At 45.1% G+C, this 20,967-nt stretch overlaps 2 protein-coding genes across 4 annotated transcripts in view; one reads left to right on the top strand and one right to left on the bottom strand.

Annotated features, from left to right (window-relative positions):
• The window catches only part of wwc3 (WWC family member 3), a 36,540-nt gene extending 24,095 nt beyond the window's left edge, over positions 1 to 12,445 (top strand). The window contains exons 9-23 of the mRNA XM_085773439.1: positions 574 to 822; positions 2,358 to 2,447; positions 2,541 to 3,130; positions 3,214 to 3,334; positions 4,426 to 4,506; positions 4,593 to 4,679; positions 5,777 to 5,972; positions 6,083 to 6,253; positions 7,351 to 7,484; positions 7,592 to 7,739; positions 8,491 to 8,655; positions 8,811 to 8,903; positions 9,779 to 10,009; positions 10,108 to 10,235; positions 11,661 to 12,445. Of these exons, the coding sequence (XP_085629565.1) occupies positions 574 to 822; positions 2,358 to 2,447; positions 2,541 to 3,130; positions 3,214 to 3,334; positions 4,426 to 4,506; positions 4,593 to 4,679; positions 5,777 to 5,972; positions 6,083 to 6,253; positions 7,351 to 7,484; positions 7,592 to 7,739; positions 8,491 to 8,655; positions 8,811 to 8,903; positions 9,779 to 10,009; positions 10,108 to 10,235; positions 11,661 to 11,727 (2,551 nt within the window). The 3' untranslated portion in view covers positions 11,728 to 12,445. The remainder of the gene's footprint in view (positions 1 to 573; positions 823 to 2,357; positions 2,448 to 2,540; positions 3,131 to 3,213; positions 3,335 to 4,425; positions 4,507 to 4,592; positions 4,680 to 5,776; positions 5,973 to 6,082; positions 6,254 to 7,350; positions 7,485 to 7,591; positions 7,740 to 8,490; positions 8,656 to 8,810; positions 8,904 to 9,778; positions 10,010 to 10,107; positions 10,236 to 11,660) is intronic.
• A 950-nt stretch (positions 12,446 to 13,395) lies between these two features.
• traf3ip2l (TRAF3 interacting protein 2-like) lies at positions 13,396 to 20,729 on the bottom strand. Of its 3 annotated transcripts, none has more exons than XM_085773436.1 (10): positions 20,530 to 20,729; positions 18,981 to 19,079; positions 17,738 to 18,402; positions 17,358 to 17,400; positions 17,205 to 17,269; positions 17,023 to 17,120; positions 15,734 to 15,802; positions 15,414 to 15,530; positions 14,712 to 14,786; positions 13,396 to 14,564 (listed from the first exon to the last, which is right to left on the bottom strand). In XM_085773436.1, exons 2-10 carry the CDS (start codon positions 19,043 to 19,045, stop codon positions 14,418 to 14,420), a joined length of 1,344 nt encoding a protein of 447 aa, XP_085629562.1. In that variant the 5' UTR covers positions 19,046 to 19,079; positions 20,530 to 20,729; the 3' UTR covers positions 13,396 to 14,417. The 3 variants fall into 3 exon arrangements, with proteins under 3 accessions (XP_085629562.1, XP_085629563.1, XP_085629564.1); XM_085773437.1 differs by having other exon boundaries at positions 18,981 to 19,055; XM_085773438.1 differs by lacking the exon at positions 20,530 to 20,729 and having other exon boundaries at positions 13,397 to 14,564; positions 17,738 to 18,399; positions 18,982 to 19,064.
• Positions 20,730 to 20,967: the final 238 nt, after the last annotated feature.

The following is a 20,967-nucleotide window of genomic DNA, read 5'->3' as shown; positions in this document are numbered from 1 at the left end:
CACTCTTCACTCGTTTTTCAATAACACAACCAGGAATGCCAACAAATTACTCCTGTCCCCATTTTTCTCTCTGTGTTTTTTCAAGGTGAAGTATTTAATCATTAGTCAAGTTTAGCTCAGACAGTGGATCAGACTGTTCACTCTCAGGCTCATACAGAGATGAGGTACTTAGTGGCTGAGCATCAACTGGACTGAAGGGGGCAGTAATACCTAAATCAATAATTCCTGAACGAGTCATTCTTCTCATCATTGATTCTGATAATGGCAGAGAAAACCCTTCAGATTTTGTTTTGCAAAGCTCTAGTCTGTTCCCATGCCATAAATAAATAACCCCTTGAATTTATTCATCCATTAGCCACAGTACAGGCTGCAAGATATTTAACCTGTCACCACCATTTTATTGTTGCTTTGGAAGGTTAGACTGATCACCTTCCACTTCTCTATCTCTGTGATATCTATCTATTAGTATTAGTAGTATGTATTATATCTGTGTACATAATATGACTTTTAAATACTCAAAATGAGCAGCAGAGCCTTCCTGTGTGACACTGAACCCTCCCCTCTGCTCCTCAGGGTGCAGAGCATCCAGCATCAGCTAGCACAGCTGGACAGTGAGAGCTGGTCGGGCCGGGCCGAGGCGGACCGCGACCGGGACTTCCTGCAGCTCCTGCGCGAGAAGGAGGCCCTGCTGCAGGAGCTCATCCTGGTCAGCAAGCAGCAGCACCCCCCGGAGACGCTCCTGCAGCTGGAGGAGGAGCGTTCCAGGTTGGAGGAGGAGGTGCAGAGGGCCCACAGCTCCCAGAGCCAGGGGGCCAATCAGAGGTGAGGATGGAGACTAATTCAAAGATTTTGGATTTGGAAACTGGTAGGGGTGTAACGGTACGCCATTAATCAAGATGCACCAGCTCAGATATTTTTATATGCTGCATTTTATTTGAACTCGATTTATATTTGAGAAAGTGAAAGTATAGAATACAGTTGTTTAAGATTGTGTGGTGTTTTAATCCAAATAAAAAAATATATATATATAATTAGTTTAAAAAATATTTTATCATAAATTTTATTTAATCAATTACTAGACATTTCCGGTGACCCCATTTGAATTCCAAGCGACCCCACATGGAGTCCCGACCCCAAGGTTGAAAAACACCGTGAGGGGTCGGATTGGAATTGGGCAACACTCTCATCACTTCTCTTCTTCGTCTGTTATGACAGTTTGCTGGCAGCTTTTAGGTTCATTACCGCCACCTAGATTGGAGTGAGGACTTTTTCGTGACATATTCGTGGTATGACTGTGTGCACCGTACCATGACTGGGCCTCTAGGTGAACAAATATCTTTTTGGTGCTGGCTGCAATTTACCATTGTAAACCAGGTCCAAATCAAGTTAGCACTTGATTCACCTAACATCATTGGACAGACATCACCTAAATTATAAAATAAATTAAAATAATTATAAATTACCCTGAACAGGCGGACTCTGTAGTTGTGATAAATCTCTGTGAGCTGTCAGTGTTTGAGTGTGTGGTGCGTTTATACTGGAAAATAAGTTAACTGAAAACAATCAGAACACGCGCTAAACACACAATGAAACAGTTGTAGCTTGAATGTGATAATTTCCTACAGTGTATTAGAGAGATCAGTGTATGCAGGCAGGACGTAGTGTTCGGTTTCAGCCCAGCACGTGTGTGACGTGAGCCCATCAATGGAATTCCTCTCCTTCCATGTGAAGACACATGGTGTCTCAGTGTGTGCTCACTATCAGAGCATCTGTCAGTTTAGCTGCTGTGCTGGTGTAATTGGAGGGAAGTGCGGGCGCCCTCATGACTCACTGTATCATAGAAGATGAAAACCTCCGCTCTCTGATGTGGAGCCACTGGCTGGTGGGTTGTTGTTATTGTTTTTTATGTTAAAGGGATAGTTCATTTTGGAAAATTGGCCCATTGCCATAATCCCTATAGTTTTATGAGTAGGTTTATTACCTTTGATTGTCGGTGCAAACTATTTTTAGAACAGCAGAGCAGAGCCGTGAGCTGCTCAGAGCTACACTATGGAGGCTAATGGAATTTTTTGGTTTCCCTCATCAAACTCATCAAACACACAATCCAACAACTCCAAAACGCTTTTAACCTTCATAGTGTAGCTCTGAGCAGCTCGCGGCTCTTCTCCGCCGTTCTAAAAATAGTTTGCACCGACAATTTAAGGTAACGAACCTATAAGGATTATGGCAATGGGCCAATTTTCCAAAATGTTGAACTATCCCTTTAAGGACAGACCTCTCTCACTCTCACACACACACACACACACACACACACCATGCTGCTCTGCTCAGCTCCTCTAAAGTGACTTTCCTGACAGGATCCTGCAGCAGGAGAAGAGGAACGTTCTCCTGAGGCAGCTGGAGGAGGCGACGCGCATCACCACCTACCTTCACTCCCAGCTGAAGAGGTGCGCCACACGCTCATTCCTAAAGATCCTCCCTGATCCTCGCCACAGATGAGTCTTGTCTCACGTGTCTCTGTCTCCTGTGTTTGTCTCCAGCCTGTCGGCCAGCTCTCTGACGGTGTCGTCCAGCAGCAGCCGGGGGTCTCTGGCCTCCAGCAGGGGCTCGCTGGCGTCCAGCCGGGGCTCGCTCAGCTCCATCAGCTTTAGCGACATCTACGGTCTCCCCCAGTATGACCGTCACGAGGGGGCGGGAGAGCCGCCGGACCCCCACCTCCGCTACTTGTTGCCCCCGGAGACCGTATCCAGAGACTGCTCCATGTTCAGTCCCGACCCTCTGACCCAGAGCAAAACCAAACGCTCCCACGACACCCCGCAGTCCCTCGCCTCCCTCTCCTCCCGCTCCTCGCTCTCCTCCCTGTCGCCGCCCAGCTCCCCCATGGACACGCCCTACCACTCGGCCCTGCAGGACTGCCCCCTCACCCAGATGACGGAGGAGTACATGGAGCAGGCGGGCCGCGGCCTGCTGGAGGGGCTGCGGGCGCAGTCGCAGACCGTGTCCCACGCAGCACTGCTGAGCGGCGAGGACGCGGTCGGCCCCGCCGCCGCCGCCGCCGCCGCCGCCGCACATCAACTGGACAACAAGAGCCACAGAGAGAGCGCCACTCAGGGGGCGTTCACCTCCACAGGCAAGTTGAAGACAACAGCTGATCACTGGTCTAAATAGCGAGGAGTGCCTCATGATTGACTGGATGTTTTGTTTTTGTTGAAGGAGTGACTCTGAGAGGAAACAGCGCCAACAGAAGCGGCAGGAGGGCCAGGAGAGTGTCTGCGGGGGTGTCTGAGGACGCTCTGGCCACTGACAGCGGGGTCTTTGAGGCCTGGGGTAGAAGGTGAGAGAAAAATCCACAATAGAAATAAAAATCACTAAGGTGTAACAGTGCCACCTAGTGACAAAAGAAAAACATTGACACTACCCATAAGAATAATTACCCAGTAATTGACCTGATCACATCACTGTAACCATGTCTCCATCCACTTGTCAGTCGAATTATCTGAAGATTGATAAAAATATAAATGCGAATAATGCCGGTTCAAGTGCGTTTCCATCTTAGATCTTTAAATCAAATAAAAAGCTGCTGTTTTCCGATCAAATTGCTGCATCAAATTGTTTTCCTGCAATTTAAGATGTTTGAATTAATTTTTTATACTAAAACTTTTTATACTAAGAAGAACATCCATCCTTCATCTTTAACCGACTATCAGAGGTCAGGCTGTGCACAGGCCCAGTGTGATGAGCAGCTGGGGTCTTTGCCTAGAGACCACTGAGCCATACGCACGCCGGCCAGGTTAAGTTGGTAAATAGGCAAGTTCTAGGCTATAGGCTGGTGCTCATAATGCAGCATGCCTGACATCAGAAGACAGTGGCGTATAAACGTTTTGATGCAGATGCACCGAATGTTATCTGTCTGTCTTACCTGTCATCTGTGGTGTGTGGAGGGCAGCACTTCAAACAGTTCTGGGAGATGGTGACACTTCACATGAAGCCAGTCTGTCGCCTGTTCACCTGCATCTTTGTTTACTCCCATCGATGAACAGCTGGAATACGTAGCAGAATTGACAGAAAACATAAACGCAACTCACATTTATCCGTCAAAGAACTGTTTCCATCAGCATCTGTCGCATTAACTTTGTATCGATCAAGACAAAATCTGATGAGATCGACCATATTAACTTTTTATATTTATATTATATATATGATATTCACAACATTTAATAAGGCATTTTTAATACCATATTGCTTAATGCGAATACAAATGTGTGGATGGAAACATGGTTTGTGTCAGTGTATGCAGACAGGTTAGAAAAGACTTTGATCACAGCTGCACAGACCTGTTTCTGCACCACACTGTTGCGTGACTGGAATATGTGCAAATATGTTCAGATGATTGAAGCAGCGTCTGTGTGTCTGCTCCTCCAACAGGGCAGAGGAGTCTGAGGAGATGTCGTACATCAAAGAGCTGACGTCTGTGAGCGAGCCCACTCAGATCCAGCTGGGACTGCTGTGAGTAAACTGGTGGTGGACGGTGTAAATGGGCGGCAGGCTCAATCCTGCCGGCGTCTGACAACCATGTCCTTTCTGCTGCACAGGTGGGAGTCCAACTCTCAGTCTCTGAGGCTGCACCTGCTGCAGCTCAAGAATCTAAACAGGTCCATCGTGAGAGACGGTTACAAAGTGTGAGTATGTTCACTAAAGGCAGCATCTGAAATCTAAGTTTACAGGATCCATACCACTCTCTACAGATGAGCAGACGGTTAGCTCTGCATAGCATAAAGCTAACAGCATCAGATTCTTGAAAAACATCAAACTGTTTTCTTCTTGTATTTTTATAGATACCATTACAGCAGAATGATTTCATGCCAAGTTGACTTTTTTTAAAATAAAATGAATAAAGCAAGTAAAAGATGTTTAAACATGGACTAAAAGGCTAGTGAATAAAATGTGTCTGTAGCCTAGATTTAAACATCTGGATGAAGAGAATTTATCAGGTTTCCAATGGCAAATGGTCCTATAATAGTGTTACAGTAAATCTGCCTGCTCTTCAACTGTGGAGGCCAAACTGAGAGTAAATCTCTGCTTCACACTGTCACAGTTTAACAGCACTTAGACAAAATAAAAGACTAACTATGACAGCTTGAACATGATGGAAATCGCTATTACCATATTACGTATCTGCTGTGTGCTCAAACGCTGAGTGTAGGTGACATAAACCAGTGGTTCTCAACCTTTTTGGGATCCTTAACCCCCTCCATATTTTTGATCGACCCCGATCTGGGCGGTGGGGGTGAAATTTGATAGAAACAGCAGAAACTGCATTTTAAATTGCATTATGGCATTTATTTACTCTTTGGGGCAAATATAAGCTTTCAGTTGTAACTTCCAGAATAGTAGCTTCTTGGCATAATGTACTGTAACACAACAGCATAGTTATGCAGTTTCCAGAAATATGTAACAAAACAGGATGTTTATTCATGTTCCCCTCTGTAGTTTAGGTAGACGAAGGTCTCAGTCACATTTGAATAAAATAATGCAATTTCTATAAATGTCATAGGATCTTTTTAAAAAGATATTTTATTTTCACTGACCCTTTGCAATTACACCACAGACCACTAGGGGTCCGCTGACCCCTGATTGAGCAGCACTGACATAAACCATGTAGCTGCATGGAGATAAAGCACCAGCAACTAATGACACACCCCATGTATAGATGAAGAGCAGGATCTTGAGTGCAAACCGTGACCAGTGTTGTGATGACTGTTGTGTTCACGCTCAGGTACGTGAAGGTGCACTTGATTCCACTGGACGCCGGCAGGGCCTGTGCGTTTTACTGTTGTACGGCGTTGGAGCCGCAGCCCCAGATGAGTTTCAACGAAGGCTTCCGCATTCCTGTCCCCGCAAACGCCCTGGCGGTGTGCGCCCTGCAGCTGTCCGTCTGCTCGCTGGGACCTCAGGCTCAGGAGGAGCTACTGGTGGGTCCCACCGCCCCAACGCTGCCGCCTCAGAGGGAGAGCGAAGCCACAGCAGCTCAGGCTTTATTCATCTAGAATGAAATCATGAGGTTGTCTGTGTGTTTGTGCAGGGTACGGCCCAGGTGAGCCTGGCGGACTGCGAGGGCAGCGCGGACATGGTTTACCACTGGCTACGAGTCCAGATGTTGAGCGGGACAGAGGTGCCGCGGCCCGAACAGAAAACCCTCAGCCACCGAAGACACCATGACGGGCAGGAAGATGAGCAGAGGCCCAGAGTCATGGTAACCACACACATACACATACATACATACATACATACATACATACATACATACATACATACATACATACATACATACATAATAGATCAGGAAATAACTGCAGAGTGAAGTAACAGTGAACTTTCCAGAGAAATACCAAAATACAAATGTAGCACTTTTATTATCACTCCCATTTTCCAGGAGGTGCAATAAGATCTAAGATTTTCACTATTCATCGGCTCCATCACCTCATGTGATACCTGGAAACCTAAAACATCCCAGCTCTTACACAGTCAACCTAACCAGAGTCACCCTCTGATTTGTTTGTGGTGCTCTGGATCTGTGTGTGGCAGCATTTTTAGTGAAAGTCACACAGTTCAGGACTTCTTTCAAAATAAAACTACACTTTTATTGTGACAGCCCAGAACTTAGTTGTAGGACTATCATGTAGTAACATATGCATCTTGGCTCCAAACCTGTCAGATGGACGGATGATGGTGGAAAAGGAATCACAACAACAACAATGAAAAGAAAAATATAAATCAGACTAAAACAAAATGCATCTTTAAAGAAGCTCCTGAGTGAGACAAGTGCTGCTGTAGCTCAACAGTAATAAGGGGTGTGGTACCTTCTCCTGCAGACAGCACACATACAGCAAACCACAAGAAATGATCAGTTTTAACTGAACTTAACTGCTATGCTTCAAACTCCCCGTCTAACAGAGCTGAGGGAAAACGTCACACACCGGCGTACACCTCTGCGTAATGGATTTTTTTCTCTCTCATATCTTTGTCATCATCCTGTGACTGCTCAGTCCTCTAATGCTTCCACCTGCTGACACATTACAAAAAAAAAAAAAAAAAATCAACAACCCTGAGCCCCGAGGTGTCGCCATAACAAACAACTAATTAAATTCCTGCATTAAACTGTAAATCCTCTCGGGCCCTCAGGAGGAATTCCACCGCAAACTGCTGCTCAGCACCTGTTAATAATCTGCAGGTGTGGAGAGAGGCTGCGTTTCTAGAAGCCAAACACGCCTCCGCACTCTGTGGCTTCTAGCCTGCTCCGAGCAGGGGTGTTGAAGATGGTGTTTGATCGTTTTCTCTGTGACATCACAGGACAATGTTTGCACTCATCTGTCACGCACCGCCGCCGCCGCCGCTGCTGCCGCCGTCTCTCAGGAGCGCCACGCCGAGCTGGAGCTGCAGAGGCTGGAAAAGAAGGAGGAGCCAGGGGAGGGGGCATCTGAGAGGTGATGAAATTTCCTGCTCGAGTCAACGTCTCTCCCGTCATCCACTTCTACTTTTGTTATGTGTGTGTATGTGTGTGTTGTTGTAAAAATGGGGCGTGTCTTTGCAGGAGCTGGCAGGCAGAGTCGGTGGACAGCGGCTGCAGCAACAGCACGGCGTTCACGGCTCCCTGCTCCGAGGGCCTGTGTGCAGAGGGCGTCTGCATCGCCACTGGAGGGCGCTGTGATCAGACAGCCACCAAGCTGTGCACAGTGAAGGTAAGAGCACACAGTGGTGGGGGGGGGGGTGGTTCTTCATGTTCATCCACAGATGAGTCTGCGGCGCAGGCAGGGGCGGTTCTAGACACTCTGGAGGCCCCCAGCCCCAACAAGGACCACAAACATTAACTGTTTAAAAAAATCCCAAACCATTGATGATTCAATTCTGCATACTATGCCAACCCAGTCTCATATAAAACGTACCTTGGCTACGTTGGTCCAAAGTGCAAAAACATAGAGGGTTTACAATGACGGCTCTTAAATCGTATGACTGTTACATTTTTTCTGACTATTTTTTTCCGTATTGTTTTGCGTCCAAGTCACGTGACTTTCAAGTTTCCGGACGTGAGAACAAAAAACAAAGCAAATATTTCTATAATTTTTAGTGGAAAAATCTATATTTTGAGGTAGTTGTCTGCATAAAAATGCCCTTTGATTATTACATTTCTAGCAAGAAATATGTATTTTATTTTCATAATAATTGCTCAGTGAATGTACATAATCATTTGCTTGCTTGTTTTTTCAGATCCAGCCAGAATAATTAGAAACGGCAATGTTTTCTGCTGTCGCTAGGCGGTTGCATTTTTATATATGATACTGGGTTGACTATGCATTACAACATTCGATGTACACAGACAGTGACAACATGGGGGCCTCCTTCCAGCTCAGGGCCCCTAGGCAACTGCCTGGGCTGCCTGCCCTGTTGCAACGCCTCTGGGCGCAGGTGCGATGAATTTCTGTTTATCCGCAGGTGGAGAAGGCCACCATGACCGAGGGCCTGTTCCCAGAGCCAGTGCGAGTCCGGCCCAAAGAGAGGGGGGGACGCTGGGGTCACGCTTCGCCCTTCATGCGCGGCAGCACCATCGTTCGCTCACAGACTTTCTCTCCCGGCGCTCGCAGCCAGTATGTCTGCAGGGTGAGTTTCTACAGACACAGAAGACATGTGACACTTAAGGTTGTCAGCGACGTGTGTGTGTTGACTTGACATTTAAGACTCTGTTGTTGATGTTTCTGGTTTGACAGCTCTGTGTGAATCCTTCTCTCTGTACAGTAACTGATTTTACCTTACAGTTGTATCGCAGCGACAGCGACAGCTCCACTCTACCAAAGAAATCCCCTTTTGTCAGAAACACGTTGGAAAGGAGAACGTTGCGATATAAGCAGGTATTGGACTGTTACTCATTAGGAACACGTGTCTGTGTGTGTTTTGTTTTTGTTAACAATTTTTTATGAATTTTATGCCAAAAATAAAAAAACAGACAATTTATGTGTATTCACACTTATGCAATAGCAATATACATCCAAAAAAAAAAAACACAAGGTGTCACCAAAGACAGTTCTCCATTTTCAGATGAGGACCTGCATGTCTTTACATCTGTATTTCAGTGTGTGTTAAAGGGATAGTTCAACATTTTGATAAAATTGCCTATAGTTTTAGGAGTAGGTTCATTACCTTTAATTGTCGGTGCAAACTGTTTTTAGAACAGCGGAGCAGATCTGTGAGCTACTCACAGCTACGCTACGGAGGCTCATGGGATTTCTTGGTTTCCCTCATCAAATACACAATCCAACTACTGCAAAACACTCTGGTGGACAAGTTGTGACCTGCACATTCACCACGCTATGAGTTAATAACAGAATGTTATGAGACAGAGTTGTTTTCAAGGAAAATGCTGAGACTGCTTGCTGATAAACTCCCCCCGACTGGAACGCGCATCAGCGGTTTTGCATGAATTTAAAACAAAAACAACAAAACAACTCTGTCTCGTAATGTTCCGTTATTATCTCCTAGCGTGGTGAATGTGCAGGTCACAACTTGTCCACCAGAGCGTTTTGGAGTTGTTGGATTGTGTATTTGATGAGTTTGATTAGGGAAACCAAGAAATCTCATTAGCCTCTGTAATAGCTTGCACCGACAATTAAAGGTAACAAATCTACTCCTAAAACTATAGGGATTATGGCAATGGGCCAATTTGCCAAAATGTTGAACTATCCCTTTAAAAGTTGAGGTTCTGAACTGGGTTCATGTGTGTGAGCAGCAGTCGTACCGCTCCTCCCTGGCTGAGCAGCCGACCCGCACCTCCCTGGACCTGGAGCTGGATCTCCAGGCCTGCAGGACGCGTCAGAGGCAGCTGATGGAGGAGCTGAGCGCCCTGAGGGAGCTGAAGCTGCGGCTGGAGGAGCCGCAGAGCAGGGACGCCACCGAGCTCCCCCACTGGGCTCTGAGAGACGAGCGCTTCCGCTGCCTGCTCAGAGAGGCCCAGAGACAGGTGAGACGGCAGCAGGCACCTCACACACACACACACACACTGCCTGAGCTTGGACCCGGTTGGCTAAGTGGGTGACTGTTGTTGTTGTTGTTCTCCAGGCCAACCAAAGCAAGCAGGAGCAGCGTCAGGAGGAGGCGGTGGAGAGGAGGATGAGGAAGGCTTCCAAAGAAGTTCTGCAGATGAGGGGGCAGAGTCAGAAGGAGCCCCTGCCGGTGCAGACATTCAGGTTGGGACTGTGCTGACTGTGAAATTAGGCCATGGCCCCAGATATTAGACACATAACCAGATTGTGTAGCTTCACATAATTATAAGATCAAATGCTCACAGGAATGTTCCACCGACCCCACCCTTCACCCACCCATGCATCAAAGAGTCACAACCCGGAACAGAAATGAGTACATCAGGCTTGGTAAACTGTTGTAACAATGTTTACATCACTGTCGGCTGGAAAACAGTCCACCTCTGCCCCGCCCTTACTGCTGCCTGGAGGCTTGTCAGTCAGTCAAATATTTACAGCAACACATATATCAGCTATAATCATGCACATGCATGATTAATCATGCACATGCATGATTAATCATGCACATGCATGATTATAGTGCAGCATACTTTTGCAGTTTCATTTTTTAAAATAAAACTCAGCAGGGCTGGAGTGGTTTGTTATCCTGCATCCTTTGTTTTCACTTTCAAATTTACTTTATTTCAAACTGCAGGAAATCTGATTTAACCAGTTTCTGGTTCTCACATTGAAATTAATTTCAAGTTTTTGGTGACTTGAGCTTTTTTTTTTTTTTTTCTTACTGTGGACTATTTACTTTTGTACCATTAAGGGGATACTTCACAAAAAATGGATAATTCACCAATTTTCTACTCACCGTCATGCCAAGGAAGGGTTTGGAGAACTTTCAGAGTCATCAAAACGCTTTAGGAGTTCCAGGGGGGGCCCGACTGGCAACAGATTTTCATATAATGGCGGCGGATAGAGTTCACTTTTGAATCGTCCAAAACACACACTATGAAACATCCAAATACCTCCATACTGACTGCATAGTGTGCATTTTTGGACAAATCTAAAGTGAACACTGTCCGCCGCCATTATATGAAAATCCATTACAAGCTGGACCCCCCCCGGAACTCCAAAAGTGTTTTGATAACTCCAAAAGTTCTCCAAACCCTTCCTTGGCATGACGGTGAATAGAAAATCGGTGAATTATTGATTTTGGGTGAAGTATCCCTTTAAGGACCATTACAGGACAGGGTGCTCAGACACTTGTTTTGTTTTTTAAGTTTTTTTCAGGCTTTTATACCTTTATTACAGGACAACTGGAGAGAGACAGAGAGAGGGGGGGAAGGGGCGCTGGGTGGAATCGAACCGCGGCCGCTGCAGCAAGGACTTTAGCCTCTGCTCATGGGGCTCTACTGAGTGAGCTATACGACGCCCTGCTCAGACCCTTCTGACCAGCAGTGTGTGTGATGGCCTGTTATCTACCAGGCCAATAGGAAGAGAGAGGAGAGGCTGTGATGCATTCTGCACATGCCAGAGATCTGAAGAAAAAATTCCTTTAGGCCCTGGCAGCTGAGACATGAAGTCTCATATTTTGTAAACATAGGTATGTGTGTGACAATATGTTCTGTTTCCTTCTGTCTGCAGAGAGAAGATGGCTTTTTTCACAAGACCAAGGTTCAACATACCTCCTTTACCGGCTGACGACGTATGAGCGCTCGTTTATGTGACTAAACATGAAGTATTTGTCAAACTATTCATGAAGTACAACGTTGTTTCGACGGAGGACGCGGGCGGGCGTGGTGACACTCAGATGATGTTGAAGATTAGAAGGTTTCGCATTTTCAGAAGTGTTTGTGCGGCTATTCCTCTAAACATGAACACAGACACACACCTATCGACAACAGCACAACTGTTCATTTCCTTTTTGAAGAAGTTGCCTTTCATGAGGAAACCGTAACTCTTCACCCAGAGTTACTTCTGTTGTTTGTGCTCACAAAAAAAGGCTGGAAGACGGGAACAAAAGTCGGTTTGGACAAATTCACTGTACTGTAACTTATTTTATAGTACTTTTCCTTGAAGGAAAAAAAAGCTTCCTGCTTTTTAAGTGTATTTTGTAGCTTGGAACAAATAGCACTTCAGTGTTTTTACATACAGTAAAATGGAACTATTGTCTGATTTTTGTTTCCTGTTTCCTAATTCTTAAGAGTTATTTACATCAAATGTCACTTTGTGTAATCCTTGTAATCCATTTTATCACTGATGTTGTCCTTTTTTGTTATGTTATTAAAATTAATATTAATTCATGTACTTTTCAATATATGGATGGATATATGAAACACTGTACTCAGATTTTTTAATGATGTCTGTATGAACATCTGCAGTGTTACCTCTTGTGAAGATAAAAACCATTAAACCACGTCTCCATGCTTCAGTGTTTGTCAGTTCTGATTCAGATGCAGGTGAATTTCTTGATCAACCTGTGCTGGGATCAGGGTTAACTAAAACTAGCAGTGAAAAAATAGTTAAGTTCACTGAAATAAAAAATGTAATGAAAACTACAATAAACAATGCAAAGCAAACTAAAACTGAACGGAGGTTTTAATTTTCTTAGAAATGACTAAAGTTGCAGGAAGAAAAAATGCCACACCTCAACATGAGTACGACCCCCAGGTAGATAAGTGTAAATGTATGGTAATGAGGACTGATGGGAACATTGTGTGATGCAACTAAAAGGAAAAAATCCCACAAATTTGAATGTTCATCTTGGCAGCTCTAATATAAATGCTTCTACAAATCACCTAAAAAACTAAAACAAAATAAAAAAAAACTAAACTAAAACAGCTTGATCACTTGTTTAACTTACTAAAACTAACCTGAAAAAATCAAAGCAAACTAATGAAGACGTTTAAACCACAACAACCTTGGCTGGGATGAAGAGCACATCACTTTTCTGCACACGCAAACATTTTCCTTTCAAATGTGTCACAATGTCACACTTGACTTTTCTGCAGCCACAAATGGCTTGTGATGAGCGATGACCTATTTTAGTCTAAATTTGCCAGTTTCTTTAGAAGCCCCGCTGTGCCGTCAGCTGTGTCAGCTACTTATCTTCATACAACATCCTGTTTGAACCTTTTTTTTTTCACATAAGCCACGGAGCTGCGGCTTCTCTTGAGCTCAGGCTGAATTCCTCCTGGGTGAAGTGAGACGAGCAGAAAAATGCAGCTCGCTCTTGAAAACATTGTCCACCTAGCCCTGCAGGCAAACCGGTCTCAAGTCTCTGCTTGTCTGCCGTTTACTGTCAAATTTGGGGCCAGCTTCACTATGCAGGTTTCCCAGAGGAGATGTAGCAGCATCCAAACACCGACCAAAACACCGTCACATGCAAGCACACGGTTCACTTTTAATTATTATTAATGACTTTTTTTTTTTACATTTAATTAAATCCAAATCCACAGAGAACAGTTCCAGTGCAGAAATTCAATCTAAAATGTCTGTAACATCAACCTTTGCTGGTGTTTTGTAACAATACACATTAGTGACAGTTTATACTTTATATTACCATTCTTTACAAATACTGTGTTCTTCACATATTGTACCATGTTGGTTTCAGTGGTTTCACTTGTTTCCCTGCACTGAAAAATACTACTGCTGTGGTGCACCGGCCACTTGTGTTTAGTAGTAAACGGCAAAGACAGTGTGGTTACAGTCAGCTCCTTGTTAATAAGTAAAAACCACACCTGTTGATACAAATCATCCTAAAAACATATATATTTTTTTTATTTTACCGTAATCTAACATCAGATGTGTGTAACTGTGACGTCTAACCTGTGTGTAAAAAAAGACACACTGTAAACAAATCTGTGTTTGCTTACACAGCATCTACCGCCTACAGAGTGCCATTAAAAGTGAATAAATTACACTCCACATCCAGGTGGGCAGCTGTTTGAACTGGGTACACTGCAATAAAACAGGTGATACGACTGGGGAGAATATCTGTCACTGTTGACACATGAAATGAAAACTGTGGGGGTAAACAGTCACAGTCATCACAGATTTAATTATACAACAGGTGTGTGCGTAACAGGTGAGCCCCAATAAAATAGGAGAAATCTTACATTTGCAAGGACGCGTGTTCAACCATGAGTCATGATGAACATGTCAGGCTGTGAAATTCACCACTTTGGGAAGAGAGCCGGTGATGCAGCAGGTGCAACACGGCGGGGCTCAGGTTAAAGCACGGTGAGTCCGCAGGCCTGGATTTTCACTGGCTCTTCCCAGTGGCACAACACATTACCACAACGAACGAACAAGCTCCTCGCTGTCACAATCGAGTCAAAACAAAAATGGTCCAGCTCACGCTTCCGACGACTGTTGGATTTCAGTCCAAGGTCAGAGTGTCTATAGGGGGATGGAAACGATGGTGGGCAGCTCCCCTATCGGAGGCGGGTTGTACTTCTCCACCCTCATCAGCCGCCGCAGGATGTCGTCCCGGTCGCGCGGCCATCCGTACACGTTTGTGTTTTGAAGCCAGTTGGGTACGTGACACTGAGATCATAAAATACACACACACACACAGAGGAGGAGGAGAAGGAGAAGATCATCACACTGCTGTTGCGATCATGTGTGTGTCCAACAGTAAGAATCATCACAAATACAGTGGCACATCACATCAGAGTGTTGCAGAAAACTGACCTTTTTTGCTCCGGGGAACAAAATGGGGATGAACCGGAAATTCTTCGATCCGTTCTGGATGAACTCGTTCTGGAGCTGAACACAGGAACACACACACAGTAAGTACTGTAGTATGAAACCATCATCAGAGTGAAAGTATCTTTAAAAGGGATAGTTCAACATTTTTTGGCCCATTGCCATAATCCCTATAGTCATAGCAGTAGGTTTGTTACCTTTAATTGTCGGTGCAAGCTATTTTTAGAACGGCGGAGCAGAGGCGTGAGCTGCTCAGAGCTACGCTACGGAGGCTAATGGGATTTCTTGGTTTACCTCATCAAACTCATCAAATACACAATCCAACTCCAAAATAACGGAACGTTACCAGACTGAGTTGTTTTTGTGGTAAATTCATGCAAACCGCTGATGCACGTTCCCATCTGGGACAGTTTTTTTGCCTCAAAAACAACTCTGTCTCATAACATTCCATTATTATCTCATAGCGTGGTGAATGTGCAGCTCACAACTTGTCCATGAGAGCGTTTTGGAGTTGTTGGATTGTGTATTTGATGAGTTTGATGTGCCGTTCTAAAAATAGCATGCACTGACAATCGAAGGTAACGAACCTACTGCTATGACTACAGGGATTATGGCAATGGGCCAATTTGCCGAAGTGTTGAACTATCCCTTTTAGGTGAGTAATAGAGTCTTGATTTGGACAGGGACCTGTTTGTGTATGTAGACAGTGTTGAAGGTCCGCTCGTCGTTCTCCAGGCCGACGGGAGAGGCTGTCACCGTCTCGTAGTACTTGGGGCTGATGATGATGATGATCAGGTACTCTTTCTGAGTGAGGGGAAAGGCAATTATAATTTCTTGTCAGAACATCTACATTTTAATGAGCTGGTTTCACTCTAGTGCTGCAGTTAAACCGACTGATAAAACATGTCGTCTCTTGCTGTAAAAAGAGATGATGCAACCCCCCTCCAGTATGCCACATTACCGCGGGCTGGCCTTCTTACTATTCAGAAAACTCTGATGGTCTTTACCTCACTGAGGTAACGCTCCATGAAGTCGATCTTGCTTATACTCCTGAACTGCTGCTCAAAGATGTCGATCTGAAACAGACGGGTATTTTAATGTTTGACCAACTGAACCACAGTGAAAGTTTTCATGTTCAAGAACCAACTGCAACAAAAATCAGTGCACCCTTCGTTAGTGAGAGATGACATAATTGTAATGTATTTGTTTATGAGCTCTATTCTCAAATAATCATTCGATCCTGGACCTGAATGATACCGGTCTGGAGGCGTGTTCTCTTTGCTTCAGGTTTTATTGCTCCACCTTCTGCTCTCACATACTCCACTGAAGGTTTTTACGTTCCCTCCGTTTGCTCTTTGGATCAGGCAGCTCCTCCACATGTGGCGCCATGTGGCATCCAACACAACCACAGCCAGAGGAGGCTGAGGGCTCCACTACTTTTGTTTTAGATCACAGGTTTACTATATTTTAAATGTATGTGTCAGTGTTTACCCAAACATCTTTTTTCAATTATGCAGATGATCGACTCGCTCAATCTTAATATAAAAACAAAACAATGCTTTGGATCATAAATATTAGGAACAGTAAAGTACACATGTATATAAGCCAGACAAAGCTAAAGCAAGAGAGCTTAATCCTAATAATTAGTCTCAGCTAGCGCAGACACTGTATCTCACTATATTCTCAAAGCTGGTAACTGGGGCTCAGTGTGTAATCATAGCACCTGGTCAAATAATAAAAAGAAGAATGTGTCTGAAAACACCCGCGGGCGACGATGCTAACCGTTTTGCAAAGAGCTCAATGAGCACTTGGCAAGTTGGTTAGCAGGTCTTTTATGGGTGAGTGAGTTTAACTTCAGTACCGCTAACCGCCACACGCTGTCACTTCTCCTTACTGGTCCCTTGTGACTGTAACGACTGTAACGATACCCGCGGACCTCAGACACACACTTGTCGTGTATACACACACACCACACACACGCATGTACATACATCCTTGACTACAGCCCCTCAACTATTATAAATATGTCAATTACTCCTCATAGATAAGACACACAATAAAACCTGTCATAAAAACAGATGAACTCCTTCTTCTAAAACACATTTGATCAGCAACAACTGCAGCACAGCTGTTCTCTCCAGTGGATACACTCTGTGGTGTCAAAAAGATTTTTTTTTGTTTGATGTTTGTGTGCATTTTCCCCTTAAACCGCCTGAAGTTCATACAAAGTTTTAAATGAATTATATTTTGTTAAAGAAAAGCCTAACACATGAAAGGACAAGAAACTGTTACATACATGTGTATCAAAGCCGTTGTGTCGCAGCAGAGCAACAAAGTTGATGATCTCATTGACGTGTTTGTCGTTGTCGGCCTCATAGGTGACGAAGACCCTCCCTGCATTAAAGACAGAGATATGGAAGTGATAGAAGCAGAAGAGAGCAGCTCAGAGTCATCTCATTACTGCAGATCAACACTTACTCTGCTCCAGAGACAACATTGTGCTGTAGGGAGGGTGCTTCTCTTTTGCTGGAGCGTTGTGACCGCTGCATGAAGTTCAAGATCATGTGGATTAGAGACATGCGACATGTAGCATGGAGCTCAGCTCACATAATAAGGTAAGCGGAAACTCACATGTGTGTGTGTCCAGCTCCAGGAGGTCTGCAGTCGCCTGGATCTGAAGCAGCAAAGACAGATCAGATAAAATCACTCGGGAGAGTTCTGATGAAGTTACAGCAGCATTTTTTTTGTTTTGTTTTTTGTAAATTGTACAAACTGTAAACTGTAAATTGCCTGAATTATGTTTTTATCTGTACCATTATTTTGCCCTGTGAAGCACTTTCAGCTGTACTTTGTGAATGAATGGTGCTATACAAATAAACTATTATTATTATTATTAGGGCCACGGGGCAATCGCACCGAGCACATTATTATCATTAATCAATAACAACACTACTGCAAGTTTTCTAACAGAGCTTGTTTTTTAGGATCAATAATCTCGTCACCAGACTCACAGCAGGGGCTGAATGCTGGGTGGTACTGGGGCCCGGGGTGGTTGACCATCGGCCCCCGGTTGAAGGTGTCTGCAGGGCACTGAGCGCAGCAGGCGGCTCCCTGAGGCGAGCACGCGTACGGAGACAGAGTGTGGTGGTAGAAGTCGGCCGACGGCGGGTTGGAGCGCAGGGAGAAGGGCTGCTCCAGGCTGCTGGTGCTGGTGCTGTGTCCGCCGGGCAGCGACAGGAACTTGTACCCGGAGTGGCAGCTGTCCCCGGGGCAGCTGGAGCAATCTTTCTGGCTCATGTAGGACGGCAGGCTGTTGGGATACCCCGACCAGCTGCTGCCAAAGCTGGGCTCGGCCTGGCTGGGGAAGGGGGTGGGCTGGCCGTACCCGGGCAGCAGGCTGCGGGGCGGCTGGTAGGGGCAGTAGGTGGGGCCGGGCTGAGGGAGGCTGTGGTTGTGTTTGTGTCCCTGCTCCGTGTCGGGCCTCCCTCTGCTGAACAGGGAGTCGTCGGCGAAGGTGGCGTACTCCGGGAGAGAGCAGTGGCCGTCGCGGCCCTCCTGGACGGCGTCCGGCTTGCGGACGGACATGGCTTCCTGTCCCTTGGTGCTCATGGTCTCATCGTCCTCCTCGGGGGTGTTGTGGTGTCTGCTCAGGTATCTGCTCAGCTGGCTGATGCGACTGTGGGATCAAAAGACAATTTTGCCACATTATGATGCAATTAATACACAGAGCTATGGAAGGTGGTGCTACTTCACATTGTGCTGTTCTTATCATCTACCATCGCTGTGACATATGTGTGGGCGTGGTCGGTTCGAGCTACACCTGTGTTATCATGTTCGCAGTAAAGGCAGAGCGCCATATTTTTAAAAGAAAAGCTGTAGTCCATTCCTCACCTTGACTCCTTTAACCTTGACCTGCATTCAGCATTAGCAAAAGTGCTTTACAAGTGGAACTGAAGTTTTTACGTTCCCTCAGTTTGCTCTTTGGATCAGGCAGCTCCTTAACATATGGATCCATGTGGCATCCGACACAACCGAGGCCAGAGGAGGCTGAGGGGTCCACTACTTTTGTTTTACTGTATTTTAAATGTATGCGTTAGTGTTTACCTAAACGTCTTTTTTCAATTATGCAGATGATGGACTCGCTCAATCTTAATATGAAAACAAAACAACGCTTTGGTTCATTTAAAATACTAGGAACACATGTAAATATTACAAACCAGACAAAGCTGAAGCAAGAGAGCTAAATGTCCTCACCTAGTTGGTGCTGAAGCTGAGTAGCTGGAAGTGGGCAGCATCATTGAGCCTCTTCCTGCTGACATCCATGTGTGTCTGGTTAAAGCGGCAAATGAAATTCTGTCAGAGACAAGTGTCACACATCAACAACAAACTCCACCACCACCACCATCATCATCATCAGAACACACGCGCTGTAGTGACATTTACAGCTGCCTTTCTTCTAACAGCCCACACTTGTGCTGGTGACCATTTGATTTTCATGAGAACTGTATTAGTGCGTGACGGAGTGACTCCCACACAGGGGACTTTTCTCTCTCACAGAGCCTGGTGGTTAATATCCTACTCAAGGAGATAAATTCACACGTGTCTGTGGAAATAAGTTTTTTTTTTTTTTTTTAAATTGATGACTCCCACCAGCACAGAGATAACACCTCCTCTCTGGATTTCTGAGTAATGACTCGTTTGATAAGAGATAGTTGACAAAAAAAAAAAAAAAAAAAGCATCCACAGCACACACACACATACACACACAGAGAGATGAGCGCATTTCCGCATGTCGCGTTCAAACATCTGTGAAAACGGTGGGAAATGTGTGTGGTTATTTTTTCTTTTTCTTTTTAAGTTATGCAAATACAAGGCAAGTGGAAAACAAGATAAACTTATGAAGACAAAAAAAATCTAACCTATTAAAGGGGTAGACAAGACAAATAGGCTAAACAAAGACAAGTGCAAACAATAGCCTATAGACCTTTATAGGAATTGATGTTGTGGTGGTAGGTGGTCTGTGCGTCTGTGTGTATGAGCGTGGATATGTGCTGGAAATAATGGGGATGAACTGGAACAAGAGAAAGATAAAGAGTATAAGCAAAGAAATATACATGCAAAGAGAAAGAGAAAAAAAGGGGAGAGAGAGAGGAGAGAAGAGTGAAAACAAACAATGTTGACAGTGGAAACTTGATATGAAAAAATCAGTAATGCTCTGATCTGGGCTCAGGTGGGTTTTCCTTCCACGCCGGGGCCCTACACTTCCTGGAAGTGTTATTAAAAGCCTCTGTGGTCGATCGCGCTCACTGTCGTCTGCATTTTCCACTGTGACTGACTGACTGAGGCTGACTGACCCACATTGTGCCTCCACCCCACACACTTCAAACCCGGCCAACAGGAGGAACCTTCACCCAGTCTCCGCTGAGCGCTTCACACTTTCACCGGTGGTTTACTAACGTGGTTTCAACTGTTAACTACCGACATCCGCTCACAGTAAAACTCCTCCGTAGGGCGCTGAAGCTGTTCCACCGCAACAATTAACTGGCACCAGGTGTTTGTTATTAATAATCAAAATCAAAGTGTTTTTTGTTTTTTTTTAACGATTTTTCATTTACACAACAAACAACCCATTCAGACTCGAAACAATACAACTGTAACAAAACAGATCACATTAGACATACAGGTGTTTGTTAAAAGCCCTATGTACACACGCACACACACGTAAAGCAAAGAATACCTGCCAAAGTAAATAGCTATAGGCCGCTCAGCTAACAGGTTGTGTAACGACTTGACAGTAACGTACCGTTCTCACGTCTCCCGCAGGTTAACACAGCTTCTTCTCCTCCGTGTCCACGCGCCCAGGGGTCAGACCTCGAGCCTGCAAGCTCTCGCATTCACGCGCGCACAACCATACACACAAATATACACACAGGCGCGCGCGCACGCACCGAGACTCTCCCTCACTTCACAGTAACTCCTCTGTCGTCGAGTCCCCGGAGAAATGAGGAGAGAAAGTTTGCTCGTCAGTTTGGTGCCGAGCAGCCCCGCCCCCTACCTACCAGTGTGTGTGTGTGTGTGTGTAGGTGAACATGTATGTGGCTGCAGACCAGACTAACGTTTAGGAAACAATTCATATTAGGGTGACCATATTTTGATTTCCAAAAAAGAGGACAGTCGACCTATATCACTTCAATCAAAAATCAACCCCAGGCTGCACTTTTGGCTGAATTTGATATCATTT

Source organism: Trachurus japonicus, chromosome 4 (genome assembly GCF_045865225.1).
Source record: "Trachurus japonicus isolate A0001 chromosome 4, Traja_1.0".
NCBI classification, from domain to species: Eukaryota; Metazoa; Chordata; class Actinopteri; order Carangiformes; family Carangidae; genus Trachurus; species Trachurus japonicus.
The sequence above is the reverse complement of the archived record's forward strand: the minus strand, read 5'-3'. Positions and strand labels throughout refer to the sequence as shown.